General features: G+C 43.1%; 1 protein-coding gene across 1 annotated transcript; it reads right to left on the bottom strand.

The window, feature by feature from the left end:
• Window positions 1-10,509: 10,509 nt before the first annotated feature.
• On the bottom strand, window positions 10,510-12,530 carry LOC119359520 (cysteine synthase-like). The gene is made up of 8 exons (XM_037625679.1): window positions 12,487-12,530; window positions 12,351-12,408; window positions 11,858-12,259; window positions 11,705-11,756; window positions 11,539-11,618; window positions 11,372-11,431; window positions 11,181-11,261; window positions 10,510-10,602 (listed from the first exon to the last, which is right to left on the bottom strand). Exons 1-8 carry the CDS (start codon window positions 12,513-12,515, stop codon window positions 10,510-10,512), a joined length of 855 nt encoding a protein of 284 aa, XP_037481576.1. The 5' UTR covers window positions 12,516-12,530.
• Window positions 12,531-17,640: the final 5,110 nt, after the last annotated feature.

The raw sequence follows: 17,640 nt of genomic DNA, 5'->3' as shown, positions 1-17,640 counted from the left end.
TGCAAAAAGTTGTCAGCAGATGGGACTCGTGAAATCTATATTCCTTGCAATTGTGTGCGGTACTTGTGTTGCAGATCTGGACACCTTCGTTTCATCTGAAGACTATCCTGGAAGTATTCAGAAAGTAGAACCCGCCTTGCAATGCCGAAGACAATTTGCGTGCCGGACACATCGTCATTGAAGCCTGGTTCAGGGGCTATTGAGGGAGTCCTGGACTAAGGGGTCCTCGGGTGTCGGATCTATTGGATTTGGGCCGGACTAATGGGCCGTAAGGATACAAAGACCGAAGACTCCACTCGTGCCCGGATAGGACTCTCCTTGGCGTGGAAGGCAAGCTTGGCGACCAACTATGAAGATTCCATTCTCTGTAACCGACCTTGTGTAACCCTAGATCCCTCCCGTGTCTATATAAACCGGAGGGCTAGGTCCGTAGATAGGGAGAATCCTGATAATCATAGCCAGGTTAGACTCTTACGGTTTAGCCATTACGATCTCGTGGTAGATCAACTCTTGTAATACTCATATTCATCAAGATCAATCAAGCAGTACGTAGGGTATTACCTCCATAGAGAGGGCCCGAACCTGGGTAAAACATTGTGTCCCCCGTCTCCTGTTACCATCGATCCTAGATACACAGTTCGGGACCCCCTACTCGAGATCCGCCGGTTTTGACACCGACAATCTTGATGCCCAATATATAAGTAGCTTCACCGAGGTCTTTCATTGAAAAATTCTTATTCAAGTATCCTTTTATTCTATTCAAAAATTTAGTATCATTCCAATCAACAATCCACATATAATATCAAAATGCTACAGAGCTCCCACTGACTTTCTTGTAAATACAGGCTTCTCCAAAAGTGTATATAAAACCATATGCTTTGATCACACTATCAAAGCGTATATTCCAACTCCGAGATGCTTGCACTAGTCCATAAATGGATCGCTGGAGCTTACACACTTTGTTAGCACCCTTTGGATCGACAAAACCTTCTGGTTGCATCATATACAACTCTTCTTTAAGATATCCATTAAGGAATGCAGTTTTGACATCCATTTGCCAAATTTCATAATCATAAAATGCGTCAATTGCTAACATGATTTGGACGTACTTAAGCATCACTACAGGTGAGAAGGTCTCATCGTAGTCAACTCCTTGAACTTGTCGAAAACATTTTGCAACAAGTCGACCTTTGTAGACAGTAACATTACCGTCAGCGTCAGTCTTCTTCTTGAAGATCCATTTATTCTCTATGGCTTGCTGATCATCGGGCAAGTCAACCAAAGTCCACACTTTGTTCTCATACATGGATCCCATCTCAAATTTCATGGCCTCAAGCCATTTTGTGGAATCTAGGCTCATCATGTCTTCCTTGTAGTTCGTAGGTTCATCATGGTCAAGTAACATGACCTCCAGAACAAGATTACCGTACCACTCTGGTGCGGATCTTACTCTGGTTGACCTACGAGGTTCGGTAGTAACTTGATCTGAAGTTTCATGATCATCATCATTAGCTTCCTCACTAATTGGTGTAGGAATCACTAGAACTGATTTCTGTGATGAACTACTTTCCAATAAGGGAGCAGGTATAATTACCTCATCAAGTTCTACTTTCCTCCCACTCACTTCTTTCAAGCGAAACTCCTTCTCTAGAAAGGATCCATTCTTAGCAATGAATATATTGCCTTCGGATATGTGATAGAAGGTGTACCCAACAGTCTCCTTTGGGTATCCTATGAAGACACATTTCTCCGATTTGGGTTCGAGCTTATCAGGTTGAAGCTTTTTCACATAAGCATCGCAGCCCCAAACTTTAAGAAACGACAACTTGGTTTTCTAGCCAAACCACAGTTCATATGGTGTCGTCTCAATGGATTTCGATGGTGCCCTATTTAGCGTGAATGCAGCCGTCTCTAAATCATAACCCCAAAATGATAGCGGTAAATCAGTAAAAGACATCATAGATCGCACCATATCTAATAAAGTGCGGTTACGACGTTCGGACACACCATTACGCTGTGGTGTTCCAGGTGGCGTGAGTTGCGAAACTATTCCGCATTGTTTCAAATGAACACCAAACTCATAACTCAAATATTCACCTACATGATCAGATCGTAGAAACTTAATTTTCTTGTTACAATGATTTTCTACTTCACTCTGAAATTCTTTGAACTTTTCAAATGTTTCAGACTTATGTTTCATCAAGTAGACATACCCATTTTTGCTCAAATCATCTGTGAAGGTCAGAAAATAACGATACCCGCCACAAGCATCAACACTCATCGGACCGCATACATCAGTATGTATTATTTTCAATAAGTCTGTTGCTTGTTCCATTGTTCCGGAGAACGGAGTCTTAGTCATCTTGCCCATGAGGCATGGTTCGCACGCATCAAGTGATTCCAAAAGCCCATCAACATAGAGTTTCTTCATGCACTTTACACCAATATGACCTAAACGACAGTGCCACAAATAACTTGCACTATCATTATTAAACTTATATCTTTTGGCTTCAATACTATGAATATGTGTATGATTACTATCAAGATTTAGTAAAGTAGACCACTCATCAAGGGTGCATGACCATAAAAGGTATTAATCATATAAATAGAACAACCATTATTCTCTGATTTAAATGAATAACCGTCTCGCATCAAACAAGATCCAGATATAATGTTCATGCTTAACGCTGGCACCAAATAACAATTATTCAGGTCTAAAACTAATCAAAGGTAGATGTAGAGGTAGCGTGCCGACGGTGATCACATCGACTTTGGAACCATTTCCCACGTGCATCGTCACCTCGTCCTTAGCCAATCTTCGCTTAATCCGTAGCCCCTATTTCGACTTGCAAATATTAGCAACAGGACCAATATCAAATACCCAGGTGCTACTGCGAGCATTAGTAAGCTACACATCAATAACATGTATATCAAATATACCTTTCACTTTGCCATCCTTCTTATCCGCCAAATACTTGGGGCAGTTCCGCTTCCAGTGACTAGTCCCTTTGCAGTAAAAGCACTCAGTCTCAGGCTTAGGTCTAGACTTGGGCTTCTTCACTTGAGCAGCAACTTGTTTGTCGTTCTTCTTGAAGTTCCCCTTCTTCCCTTTAGTCTTCTTCCTGATGGTCTTGTTGACCATCAACACTTGATGTTCCTTCTTGATTTCTATCTCCGCAGCCTTTAGCATCGCGAAGAGCTCGGGAATTGTCTTATCCATCCCTTGCATATTATAGTTCATCATGAAGCTTTTGTAGCTTGATGGAAGTGATTGAAGAACTCTGTCAATGACACTATCAACCGGAAGATTAACTCCCAGTTGAGTCAAGTGGTTGTGGTACCCAGACATTCTGAGTATATGTTCACTGACAGAACTATTCTCCTCCATCTTGCAGCTATAGAACTTATTGGAGACTTCATATCTCTCAATTCGGGCATTTGCTTGAAATATTAACTTAAACTCCTGGAACATCTCATATGCTCCATGACGCTCAAAACATCGTTGAAGTCCCGGTTCTAAGCCGTAAAGCATGGCACACTAAACTATCGAGTAGTCATCAGCTTTGCTCTGCCAGACGTTGTTAACGTCATCAGTAGCATCTGCAGCAGGCCTAGCACCTAGCGGTGCTTCCAGGATGTAATTCTTCTGTGCAGCAATGAGGATAATCCTCAAGTTACGGACCCAGTCCGTGTAGTTGCTACCATCATCTTTCAACTTAGCTTTCTCTAGGAACACATTAAAATTCAACGGAACAACAACACGGGCCATTTATCTACAATAACATAGACATGCAAAATACTATCATGTACTAAGTTCATGATAAATTAAAGTTCAATTAATCATATTACTTATGAACTCCCACTTAGATAGACACCCCTCTAATCATCTAAGTGATCACGTGATCCATATCAACTAAAGCATGTCCGATCATCACATGAGATGGAGTAGTTTTCAATGGTGAACATCACTATGTTGATCATTGATACGTCTCCAACGTATCTACTTTTCCAAACACGTTTGCCCTTGTTTTGGACTCTAACTTGCATGATTTGAATGGAACTAACCCGGACTGACGTTGTTTTCAGCAGAATTGCCATGGTGTTATTTTTGTGCAGAAATAAAAGTTCTTGGAATGACCTGAAAATCAATGAAGAATATTTTTGAAATATATAAAAAATACTGGCGAAAGAATCAAGGCCAGGGGGGCCACACCCTGTCCACGAGGGTGGGAGGTGCGCCTACCCCCCCTGGGCGCACCCCCTGCCTCGTGGGCCCCCTGGTGCTCCACCGACCTCAACTCCAACTCTATATATTCATGTTCGGGGAGAAAAAAAATCAGAGAGGAGGATTCATCGCGTTTTACGATACAGAGCCACCGCCAAGCCCTAATCTCTCTTGGGAGGGCTGATCTAGAGTCTGTTCGGGGCTCCGGAGAGGGGAATCCGTCGCCATCGTCATCATCAACATTCCTCCATCACCAATTTCATGATGCTCATCGCCGTGCGTGAGTAATTCCATTGTAGGCTTGCTGGACGGTGATGGGTTGGATGAAATTTATCATGTAATCGCGTTAGTTTTGTTAGGGTTTGATCCCTAGTATCCATTATGTTCTGAGATTGATGTTGCTATGACTTTGCTGCTTAATGCTTGTCACTAGGGCCCGAGTGCCATGATTTCAGATCTGAACCTATTATGTTTTCATGAATATATGTGAGTTCTTGATCCTATCTTGCAAGTCTATAGTCACCTATTATGAGTTATGATCCGTTAACCCCGAAGTGACAATAATCAGGATACTTATCGGTGATGACCGTAGTTTGAGGAGTTCAAGTATCCACTAAGTCTTAATGCTTTGGTCCGGTACTCTATTAAAAGGAGGCCCTAATATCCCTTAGTTTCCAATAGGACCCCGCTGCCACGGGAGGGTAGGACAAAAGATGTCATGCAAGTTCTTTTCCATAAGCATGTATGACTATATTCGGAATACATGCCTACATTACATTGATGAACTGGAGCTAGTTCTGTGTCACCCTATGTTATAACTATTGCATGAGGAATCGCATCCGACATAATTATCCATCACTGATCCATTGCCTACGAGCTTTTCACATATTGATCTTTGCTTAGTTACTTTTCTGTTGCCACTGTTACAATCACTACAAAACCAATACCATTATTTTTGCCACCGTTACCACTACTATCATATTACTTTGCTACTATATACTTTGTTGCAGATATTAAGTCTTTCAGGTGTGGTTGAATTGACAACTCAGCTGCTAATACTTGAGAATATTGTTTGTCTCCCCTTGTGTCGAATCAATAAATTTGGGTTGAATACTCTACCCTCGAAAACTGTTGCGATCCCTATACTTGTGGGTTATCAATCATATCTACTATATGATTCATGCTCGACCTTTCGGTCTCAGTGTTCTGAGGCCATATCTGCATATGCTAGGCTCGTCAAGTTTAACCCGAGTATTCTGCGTGTGCAAAACTGGCTTGCACCCGTTGTATGTGAATGTAGAGCTTATCACACCCGATCATCACGAGGTGTCTCGGCACGACGAACTGTAGCAACGGTGCATACTCAGGGAGAACACTTATACCTTGAAATTTAGTGAGAGATCATCTTATAATGCTACTGCCATACTAAGGAAAATAAGATGCATAAAGGATAAATATCACATGCAATCAATATAAGTGATATGATATGGCCATCATCATCTTCTGCCTTTGATCTCCATCTCCAAAGCACAGTCATGATCACCATCGTCACCGGCTTGACATCTTGATCTCCATCGAAGCATCATTGTCGTCTCGCCAACTATTGCTTCTACGACTATTGCTACCGCTTAGTGATAAAGTAAAGAAATTACATGGCGAATGCATTTCATACAATAAAGCGACAACCATATGGCTCCTGCCAGTTGCCGATAACTATGTTACAAAACATGATCATCTCATACAATAATTTATATAATCACGTCTTGACCATATCACATCACGACATGCCCTGCAAAAACAAGTTAGACGTCCTCTACTTTGTTGTTGCAAGTTTTACGTGGCTGCTACGGGCTTAGCAAGAACCGTTCTTACCTACACATCAAAAACCACAACGCGGTATAGTGGTTGCTTTTTGATCCTTAGAAAGAACCCTGTTCATTGAATCCGATTCAACTAAAGTTGGAGAAACTGACACCCGCCAGCCACCTGTGTGCAAAGCACGTCGTTAGAACCAGTCTCATGAACGCGGTCATGTAATGTCGGTCCGGGCCGCTTCATCCGACAATACCGCCGAATCAAGAAACAACTAGTGACGGCAAGCAATATGTATATACACACGCCCAAAACTCCTTTGTGTTCTACTCGTGCATATAACATCTACGCATAGACCTGGCTCGGATGCCACTGTTGGGGAATGCATTATTTCAAAAAAAATCCTACGATCATGCAATATCTATCTAGGAAATGCATAGCAATGAGTGGGAAGAGTGTGTCCACGTACTCTCGTAGACCGAAAGCGGAAGCATTAAGTAACGCGGTTGATGTAGTCGAACATCTTCGTGATTCAACCAATCAAGCACCGAACGCACAGCACCTCCGTGATCTGCACACGTACAGCTTGATGACGTCCCTCGTACTCTTGATCCAGCTGAGGCCGAGGGAGAGTTTCGTCAGCACGACGGTGTGATGATGGTGATGATGAAGTTACTGGCGCAGGGCTTCGCCTAAGCACTGCAATGATATGACCGAGGTGTGTTTCTGTGGAGGGGGGCACCGCACACGGCTAAGAGAAACTTTGGTGTGCCTTCGGGGTGCCCCCTCCCACGTATATAAAGCGGGAGGGAGGATGAGGCCGGCCAAGGGGAGGAGGCGCGCCAAGGGGGGCAATCCTACTCCAAGTAGGATTCGGCCCCCCTTTCCTAATCCAACTAGGAGAAAGGGGGAAGGAGAGGGAGGAGAGAAGGAAAGGGGGGCCTCCCCCTAGTCCAATTCGGTTTGGGTTAGGGGAGGCGTGCGCCACCTCTTGGCCTTCCTCCTCTCTTCCACTACTAGGCCCATGAGGCCCAATAACCCCCCGAGGGGTTCCGGTAACCCCCGGTACTCTGGTAAATACTCGATACACCTCGGAACCATTCTGGTGTCCGAATATAGTCATCCAATATATCAATCTTTATGTCTCGACCATTTCGAGACTCCTCATCGTGTCCATGATCTCATCCGGGACTCCGAACTATCTTCGGTACATCAAAACATATAAACTCGCAATATCGATCGTCATCGAACGTTAAGCGTGCGGACCCTACGGGTTCGAGAACTATGTAGACATGACCGAGACTCATCTCTGGTCAATAACCAATAGCGGAACCTGGATGCTCATATTGGCTCCTACATATTCTATGAAGATCTTTATCGATCAAACCGCATAACAACATACGTTGTTCCCTTTGTCATCGGTATGTTACTTGCCCGAGATTCGATCGTCGGTATCATCATACTTAGTTCAATCTCATTACCGGAAAGTCTCTTTACTCGTTCCGTAATGCAACATCCCGCAACTAACTCATTAGTCACATTGCTTGCAAGGCTTATAGTGATGTGCATTACCGAGAGGGCCCAGAGATACCTCTCCGACAATCGGAGTGACAAATCCTAATCTCAATATATGCCAACTCAACAAACACCATCGAAGACACCTGTAGAGCATCTTTATAATCAACCAGTTACGTTGTGACGTTTGATAGCACACTAAGTGTTCCTCCGGTATTCGGGAGTTGCATAATCTCATAGTCATAGGAACATGTATAAGTTATGGAGAAAGCAATAGCAATAAACTAAACGATCATAGTGCTAAGCTAACGGATGGGTCATGTCAATCACATCATTCTCTAATGATGTGATCCCGTTTATCAAATGACAACTCATGTCTATGGTTAGGAAACTTAACCATCTTTGATTAACGAGCTAGTCAAGTAGAGGCATACTAGTGACACTCTGTTTGTCTATGTATTCACACATGTACTAAGTTTCCGGTTAATACATTTCTAGCATGAATAATAAACATTTATCATGATATAAGGAAATATAAATAACAACTTTATTATTGCCTCTAGGGCATATTTCCTTCATAGACAAGCAGTGAGAACATGCAAATTCTAAAGGGACGTTTGAGATCCATTGGGGGTTGTTAAAATACTTCGGGTCTCAAAGGCCCGTGAATAAAGGGCAAGAGTGGAGGTGCAATATTTAGTCCCACCATAGAAGTGGCGGTGAGGTAATACCGACTTATATAGTGGAGTCTCCACACTTCAATAAGTGATGTGTATGAGGAGAGAAAGAGAACATCACACACGCTCAACCTTACTTACCGGATGGGGTGAAGGCGGCTGGTGAATGGTCCACCAAAATCGGATCTATGGCCTTGCAGGAGCGCGACTTCCTTTGTCATTTTTTTGGCTTCTGGACGGTAGATTTTGGATTTGGAAACCTAGTCAGTTCAAATAGTGATTGCAACATGAGACCAGGTGGGTTCTCTTATATGACTTACTGGCTGTCGCCAAATACTCACCAAAATCGAGTTAGGTTTTTTTGCCTCCTCTCGCTATTTTTGTTGCCACCGTAATCCACTTCATCCTGAATGTTGGCGTCCACTTGTGAGCGGGAGAGCGGGTATCCAAAACTTCTCACCCTTGTAATTTTGCACCAGGAGAGAGTGAATTAGGTTTTTGGAAAGCGTTGCGCGTGACTACTTACGTTAGTCACCACGGGTCATTTTCCTTCCAATTCAGGCAATGTCACGAACCGTTGTCTCCGCTGCCATCAGCTTCGTGTCACCAACATCTTCTTCAAAAACATAGCATCTACAACAGTGACATCTACTTCATCTACAAACATTTGCTACGTGCATTCTGGTCTGATCCAGTCTTTAATTATGGTTGTTGTTGTATGTGTAGTATTACTATTCACATTGTTTAATGCATCTAGTATGTTCAGCATATACATGCTAATGATTGCTTTAATCATATTTTATGTTCTGCAATTAATCATGAAATTGCCTAATTTTTTAACAACACTATTTGCAGGACATTGTGGAAGACTAGAAACGAAGCTTGCTTTGCGAAAATGTTCCCAGTGATCTAGCTGTTGTAGTCTTCAACCTATCTTATTATTTCACTAACTTGAGTATTTTACAGAAAGAACCAAGATGAAGAAGAATTGAGGAAGCATATAGACTGATCAAGACCGTGATGGCGGAGGCATACACTCAGAGTCATTGCTGGAATCCTATAATCAGAAGACTGGAGCTATGAAGTGCATAATGAACATTGTATGGTGCAGTTATTATAGTCTTGCTTCAATAAGTGTATATGAGAATTTGTTTAGATAATTGTTTGTTTGCGTGTCGTGGTCATGCTCAAACTTATGGGGCAGCTTTTTAATAGAAATCGACGAGGTGGCTCATTGTTTCGAAAAAAAAACTGATCAATGAAAATTGCGGACAACTACAAACTATTGGTGTTGATTTTACATATATAGAGCACTTACTCTACGGGTTTGTCACACATAATACCACATATTGGTGTAATCCATTGCTGCTAGGTCTAATCCAGTGTTTTGGTATGTTGTTGTGATTTTTCATGGGTGGGTTCCGCATGTAAGTGCACACATGGCAAAGAAAACCAGTCACATCAACCACCAACTACAACTGTTAATAGCTCCTAGACCTTTGCCAAGTTGAGCAGAAATTTTCTCCGATTAGTATGAAGAAGGGGAGCAAGCAGTACACTACCCATTTGGGTATTGGCAAATCAGAGTCATAGTCATACTTCTTAGAGCGGGGTGGAGCACTGCACCTTATTGAACGGTCTAACTAAAATTGACAACATCTACCAAACCTCTAGCCCAAATGAGTTGAGACTTTCCTAGATCAATGCTAGATACATTTATGGTCCACTAAAAAAATCTTCATATTTTTCTTGAAATTAAGTTCTGTTTTCTTTAATGAAACAACTAAAAGCTCCAATATCTATCAAATCATTTGTCCAAATGAGCTACATTTGTTTTTCCAAAATAGTACTGGATATATTTGTGATTTAATGCGTTTGTTGCATTTTAAAAAATGTTAAATTTCAAGTGAAAAAATTGAATGGGACAATTATAAGTCCTCGGTTTGATCTACGGTTGATGGACCCATGGAAAATCATATCAACGTAACTAAATGCTGAATTGGACCTAGATGCAGCGGATTACACCGGCATTTGATGTTTTGTGCAACAAACCATAGAGTAGGTGTTCTGTGTAAAATCAACACCAATAATAGCGGGTGGTTTGTGCAATTTCCTTCGTGGATCAATATTAATATTATTGAAACTGTATGGGCCAAAGTTATAAATTGAAAAAGAAGTAAAACTCCCACTGAACCGGAGGGAATACAAGCCGCTGCCAGCAGCGCGATCGAAAATAAGCAAAGTGCCTGAACTTTTTCCCAAAACATGAGAAGTCAGCGTTCATGGCTCCAACACCATATTTTCCGCCTCCTTTTTTATGGACTCAAAGAGAAACGACGAGAGGTAGCGCTCTCCGCAGCTGGCGAACACAACCTGCAACGAACAAGAACAAAAGACACGGTGAAAAACGAAACCACAACAAGTAGACAATCTGATGAAGCACTTGACTTGCAGTAGTAGCCTCCGCAAGTGGGGTGGCGGCATTGGAGGACTTTTTTGTTGGTGGTATTCCTTTGAGTACCGAGACGTGATTTTCAGGATGAAAACTCAACACCTGGCTTTTATTGGTTGTGCCTGGCAGTGTCCTTATTGAAGGCATTGTTTTGGAAACGCGGTCTTTCTCGAGGGTGAAAACCTACGATCTTTGATCAGGCAACGACAACGCTTCTGCATTGTTACTTTTTTGGAGGTGTTGCTTTTGGAGAATCTTCTTTCTAATCCAGGTGATGTCTTTGATGGTGGTTAGGGTGCTGCTACTGCGGGTGATTGATCACCGTGGCAGGGTCGTTTTTTTTGCCTTTTTTTTCTTTTTTGGCTGTGTGCATTCTGAATGTTTTTATATATCTTGTCGGTGTAGAGGCTGGGTGTAATTAGTATCTTTTTGATATTAATATATTCTGCTTTTCATAAAAAAGACAATATGATGAACCTAGAGGTAGTACGGCACTTACGACGATGAGTTTGCCTCTGTTCTCGACCCTCCGCGCCACCCTGATGGCCGCAGCCGCGGTCGCGCCCGATGACATCCCGACCTGAACAAACCATGTATCATCTTACAGAACCAGGCTTCGAGAAAGAGAAAATCACACGTAGGATGTTATATTATGAGATTTCTACTGAATTCTGGGGTTTGTTTGCTCACAAGAAGCCCTTCCTTCAGCGCGATCTGCCTCGCCATGCTCGCGGCTTCCTCGTTCGTGATCTGGCCGCTCGAGTAGATAAACGTAAGAAAAGAAAAGAAAAAAATGCAGTGGACAGTCATATCAACTTTCCAAGAGAAACGTGACAAACGGGGAACATTTTGCTCACTTGGAAGACTTCATCTAGAATGCTTACGTCCAAGACTCCAGGGACGAAACCGGCCCCGAGACCTTGGATTTTGTGCGGGCCTGGATTTGAAAACCAGTAAAAATGAGCACGCCAATAGGATTACAATTTGTACTTATAATTCTCGAAAGAAAATTACTTATCTCACCAGGTTTCCCTCCGGACAAAACGGCGCACTCTGACGGCTCCACGCCATAGATCTTCAGGTTGAAAATGCCAATACAACCACAATCAAGCCAAAAATGCATTGTAAATGGAGAAAGAAAATCGCAGACAAACATAGGCCAGTCATGCATGTCACCTGAATTTCAGGGTTCATCTCCTTGAGGTACTTCCCTGCCCCCGTAATGGTGCCCCCAGTCCCTATGCCGGCCACCAGGATATCCACTGCGCCGGCAGTCCCGCTCCAGATCTCCGGCCCCGTCGTCTCGTAATGCACCTTCGTATTTGCAGGGTTCTCGAACTGCTGGAGAACGTAGGAGTTGGGCGTCTTGGCGGCGATATCCTCCGCCCGCCGCACAACGTCGTCCATGGCGCGGAGCGGGTCGGTGAGCACCACCTCCGCGCCGAACGCCTTGAGCACCGTCCTTCTCTCCGTGCTCACCGACGACGGCATCGTCACGATCAGCTTGTACCCCTTGGCGGCCGCCATGAAGGCCAGCCCGATGCCGGTGTTGCCGCCCGTAGGCTCGATCAACACACTCTGAAAACCAAGAACAACAAAATCGGCTATGATTTTGACGATAATCTACGTACGTACGTGTGGTGTCTGCCTCTCACTGATCGGCGTTCACCTTTCCTGGAGTGATGAGACCCTTCTCCTCTGCGTCGGCGATCATGCTGTAACCAATCCTGCAAAACCAAGATTATCCCCGGAACTATCTGTACCACTGATAATCCATGCTGATTAACTGCATGCACTTGACTTACCTATCCTTGATACTGGAACATGGCCCCATGATCTCAAGCTTGGCAGCGATGCGAGCCTCGCACCCGGTTACTACCTTGTTCAGGTACACCAGGGGAGTCCTGCCAATCAACTGACATGGATCGAAAACAGAATCAGCATGTCATAATTTGCATCGCAGGTGACCTGCAAATGTATGTGGTTGTGTAGACAAGAGCTAGTTACGTACTACGGTTACATCTTTCGCGATCGTTTCGTTTGGACACCATTGCCTCATTGCTCACCTTGTGATCTACTCCCTCCGTTTCTTTTTAGTCTACATATAAGATTTGATCAAAGTCAAACTTTGTTAACTTTGACGGAGTTTATAAAAAAAATTCAAGATTCACAATATGAAATCAATATTGTTAGATGCATCATGAAATTAATTTTCATACCATATAGTTTTAGTAGTGTAGATGTTGATATTTTTTTTCTATAAAGTTGATCAAACTTTACAAAGTTTGACTTTGACCAAATCTTATACGCGAACTAAAAAGAAACGAAGTGAGTAAAAAGAAGACGAGATCTTCGCCAGCCATGCAAAGTTGATCACTTCTACGATAACTTGATCAAAACATTCAGTTAACTGGTTTTGTTTTTTGAGGGGATCAGTTAACTGGTTTGAGTCCAAGGATTCCACAAAATGTGTACTTATTAACTAACAAAACTAGTGGCTGAGATGAACCGAGCTAATGGAGGGTTAGATTGCTGAGTAAGAACAGAGAGTTTTTGGGCACTCACAACGGATCACGGATGAATGCGGGAGTTCCACGGCTCGAAACTTTTTGGGAAGCAAATGACGCGCCCATGCAGAGATTTATAATGCAAATCACAGCGAATGGCATATCTTATTGGATTATGCGTGATGAGATGCCCAATATCTCATTGTGTTCGCCTTCTCGTTACTCCTGACCTTTTGTTTAGCACATCGATCGAGCTGTACAACGCTATTGCCGATAGTTACAATATGTGCTGATACTGACGATGACGCCGGCCGTAAGGCATGCATTCGTAGATGGTGACGAGTTCACGACATGGATGGAATCAAGTAATTCCATGACACGCGGGAAAATGCACAGTTCACATTTTTTACTTTTTATTACTGGGCCCAAGTTTTACTTCCCAACTCTAAGAGTATCTCTAGCCGAAGCCTTAAAATTTAGCCCCTCATATGCCTCCTGTAACAGTCCGGAGTTTTTCCCAAATTAAAAATTAACATCATTAATTAAATACTAATTAACTTGAATATTTTATGAGAAATGTATATTTTCATCCTTACCTTTACCAATAGTTTAGAAATGGTCCTTCAACTTTAAAACCATTCAAATCTAGTTCCTTAACTGTCAAAACATTCCCTTAAAAAAACTGTCAAAACCGGATACTTATCATCCCTCAGACCACTTCGGGTGGTTTTGTGATTTTGTGGACCCAGGATTGATTCACCACCTTACATTCGTCTTCTTTCTCTCGCTTGCACCACAACACGGCCGCAGGTCAGTAGGTCACCACCGTGTCCGTGCCGGCACCGAGGCTCACCATCTCTCGCGTCAGAGACGCGGTCTACTCTGTTGGGTTCTGCCTGATCAACTCCGACGACACCTCGCTGTTGAAAACGATCATCATCGCTTTCAGTTTGTCCGACTGCTGCGGGAAGGTGAGGCGGATGACGGTGAGGTCTTGCGCGCCCATGGTGTCCCCGTGCTGGACAACGTGTGTGTTAAGCACGTCATTCCCAGGCGTCTGTGGAGGAGAAAAGTGATTCTACCATGCACGGAATATCCCGTGCATGGCTAAGGCGTCCATCTTTGTTAGAGATTCGTGCACCCATGCCATATATTTAATCTTATATCTAAAGTCCTCCGACAACTTTATGAAGAAATGCTACAGCAAAGTACTGCGATGCAGTTCATTCCTCTCTCCCACCTAATACTAGTTTTTTTTACCGCAACCTAATACTAGTTCTTTATGCTGCACACTAGTACATAGATTTTATTTTTCTTCCTAAACTTTAAGTAACCATATATTTTAAAACAAATATAGGATAAATAGTCCCTTTGAACGTGTGTCTTTCCTTCAATGATATCTTGGAAACAAGCTTAATATTTAATGGGTTTTGACAATTTTGAATTTTGAGTTTTTGAAACACGGTGAAACATGTAGAAAATGGTGTGCAACACAATGAAATATACCAGAACAAGGTAAAACAAAGGTATTACACCGACACGGAATATGACATTATAATGCGCTCCAAAACACGATAAAACAAGAATTTTTTGGTTACTCTAACAATCACAGTTTTTATAGTTTCATCTTATTTCAAAATCCATATTTCAAAATTGATGGAAATATATTGGGTGTTTGTTTTCAGGGACTTTTTTTGTGTAGGGACTAGAAAAAGTCCCTCTTAGAGACTTTTTTATCAAACGGGAGAGACTTTTTAAGGACTAAACTAGGCATTTGGGACTAAATGAAGAAGACTCTCAAGGAGAGTCTTTTTGGGACTTTTTCAACAATGCCCCTCCATGCACCCATTGACCCGCCACCCCATGGTGTTGTTTGATTGTTATTTTTCTATATACTAGGGGCAACATGGTCATTTAATAACCTCTAGAAAGGGACTAGGAACTTTTTAGTCTCTGAAAACGAACAGGAAGAGACTTTTTAGGGACTAGGAACTTTTTAGTTGGGACTAGAAAAAGTCCTAAGACTAGAGAACCAAACACCACCATAGTCATGTTTAGTCTTGTTGAAAAGATCTCGTCACCGTGAATGCAAATATGTAAACAGATCAGAAAGCAAAAAGATTGTTTAAAAACTATGACAGTTTTAAATTTGAGAGTAAACTTAAATGCATGGGTGCATTGAGGAGAGAGAAAGTGAATCTAAGTAGGGGATAGGGTAAAGTAGGTGTGTTGGCTGTCATAATGTAGTTGATTGGACATGCGGTATCTCCCGTGCATGGTAAAAAAGTCGGTCTCGTCTGTGGAGTGCATTTGCCGCTGCGCAAGACGTGATGCGTGACGAGCAAGTCTTGCACGGCGTCCATGGCGTGTCTGTGCAAGACGTGGAGGGCCTGCGCGGTGAGGAGGTCGTTGCCGTGGTGCCACCGTGCGAGGAAACGACGTAGTGCCCCATGCCGGATAGGGGAGATCACGCATGCTCGCCGACGCCATGTCTTGCATGGCTGCGATCTCCCCATTTAGTTACCATGAAGATCACGAACATCGCCCATAGTGTGTGGATTAGCTTGCCTGGCTTGCTGTTGCTAGCACATGAGGAATCGATCCGCTTCCTTGGTGTGTACGTGCTGGTGCAGAGCCAGTGGCGGAGCACGTGCACGACGTCGCGCACCACCATGGACGGCGGCAGCCAGCGAGGCCAAGTGGCGGCATGGCTACAATTCTGACGAGATGCAGCACGCACTGGTTGACATCCACGGACGCCGAGTAACTTCGCCTCGCCGCGGAAGGTGTGGCAGTCGCGCAAGATGGCCAATCTCCAGCTCCGTTCGTGGACGTCCTTCTGCTCGCCGACGGCAAGCGGTGGCGTGCTTGGTGCGCGCACGGGCAGCCTTGCGTTTAGTGTGCCGTCGGTGTGGAGAGCGAAGGCACATTAGTGTTCGACAAAATGCCAACATAGTGCATTAGAGAGAAAAGGTAGGAAGATGGGATGAGGTGGCGCATCAGCGCCAATTCTACTCTGGTTGGGCAGAGGGACCAAATTTGTCTGGTATGAGAAGTTATGGGTGCAAAATGTCTTGCTTTTGAAGCTGAGGAATCAAAACACTTAATTAGGATTCACCATAATAAAAAGTTTTAATGATTACTAATTAAATATCACAACGATAACCAGTGTCTCAGACTCAAGGGGAGTAGAGTACTTGCATGACAATAAACAATTAGTAAGTATCACAACGAAAACAAAAATTACTAATTAAGTATCAGAAATTAGGACAACTTATGACGAAGCAGGGAAGTAGAGAACTCTGAACATCCAAGACCACGTCGCTGTTAAGAAGCCGGAGCCTCAGAGTATCTCCAATAGCTTGTCTATATGGATGTCTATACTCGTTTTCCACGACGTGACCTCAAAATAGACGTTCAACAGCTTGTCTATATGGTCGTCCAAATATACACATCCTCTATATCGATCTCGACAATGTCCACGCCTGGACAATGTGAAGGCATTGTTTAAAGGGATTTTTATATTTGTGCCCCTAGTTGGATCACACTCAACGGATTTGCCCCTATTTTTTCAATAATTGCGGTTTTGCCCAGCTCACTTCACTCGCCTTGTGCGAACCGTGATTGGTCGGAACCGCCCCGGAAGGGCAAAAACACAAGGCGAGTGAAGTGAGTTGGGCAAAACCGCAATTGTTGAAAAAATAGGGGCAAATCAGTCGAGCGTGACCCAACTAGGGGCACGAATACAATTGTTCCTTGTTTAAAGTCAGATGCAGTCATGATTTTTTCCTCTCCCCGGCGACGGCCCACCGATCATGGTCCTTGTATATAGACATTTTGATGCAAAACTGGACGTTTATATGAGAAAATCTTTTTAGACCATTGTCTATATAAATATATATACATCCAAATATACATATGCTATTGAAGATGCTCTGAGCACGGTGATAAGAATGTGTCATCCAGTCGCGTCTAAGCAAACGAAATGTACACCAACCGCTTTTGAGAGAGTATTACTACCTTGAGCGTGGAATTAGGCATGGGGCGGCACACATTCTTGATCTCATCAAGATCCTGGCCCTACAGAGCACACGAAAAAATTAAGTTCTGGATCAACAAATAAATTCACGAAGCCGATAAACTTATTTCACTCGCTTTCATTACGCTTGATCAGATCCACCCTCATCAAGTCTAGTTCGTCCTTCATTTGTGTGATGATGTTCTTTTGATCCTCCACGACCTTGGTGTCATCTTTCTATAGCTGCTCTTTCTATTCATCAACATTATTCCTGTGTTGTTCATATTCCTTGTTAGAGAGATACCACACAAGAAAACAACAGATCTCATATGACAGCTTGCCGGTATTGATTTCATGGGAACAATTCGATGTAAGTGCTTTGGCGAATCACAACTGTATAAAGACCTCACTTTCCTTCTTCAATGAGAACTTGC

This window comes from Triticum dicoccoides, chromosome 2A (genome assembly GCF_002162155.2).
Source record: "Triticum dicoccoides isolate Atlit2015 ecotype Zavitan chromosome 2A, WEW_v2.0, whole genome shotgun sequence".
Classification (NCBI taxonomy): Eukaryota; Viridiplantae; Streptophyta; class Magnoliopsida; order Poales; family Poaceae; genus Triticum; species Triticum dicoccoides.
Note: the sequence above shows the minus strand (reverse complement) of the source record. Positions and strands in the feature narration are given on the sequence as shown.

What these genes read in the sequence shown, in the direction of transcription:
- LOC119359520 (XM_037625679.1), bottom strand. Translation starts at nt 12,515, where the DNA reads ATGGGGCCATGTTCCAGTATCAAGGATAG. An exon ending in TGTTCCAGTATCAAGGATAG is followed by an intron (nt 12,409 to 12,486) that starts GTAAGTCAAGTG and finishes TTGGTTTTGCAG; the next exon opens with GATTGGTTACAGCATGATCG. An exon ending in CGCTGAAGGAAGGGCTTCTT is followed by an intron (nt 11,262 to 11,371) that starts GTGAGCAAACAA and finishes TGGTTTGTTCAG; the next exon opens with GTCGGGATGTCATCGGGCGC.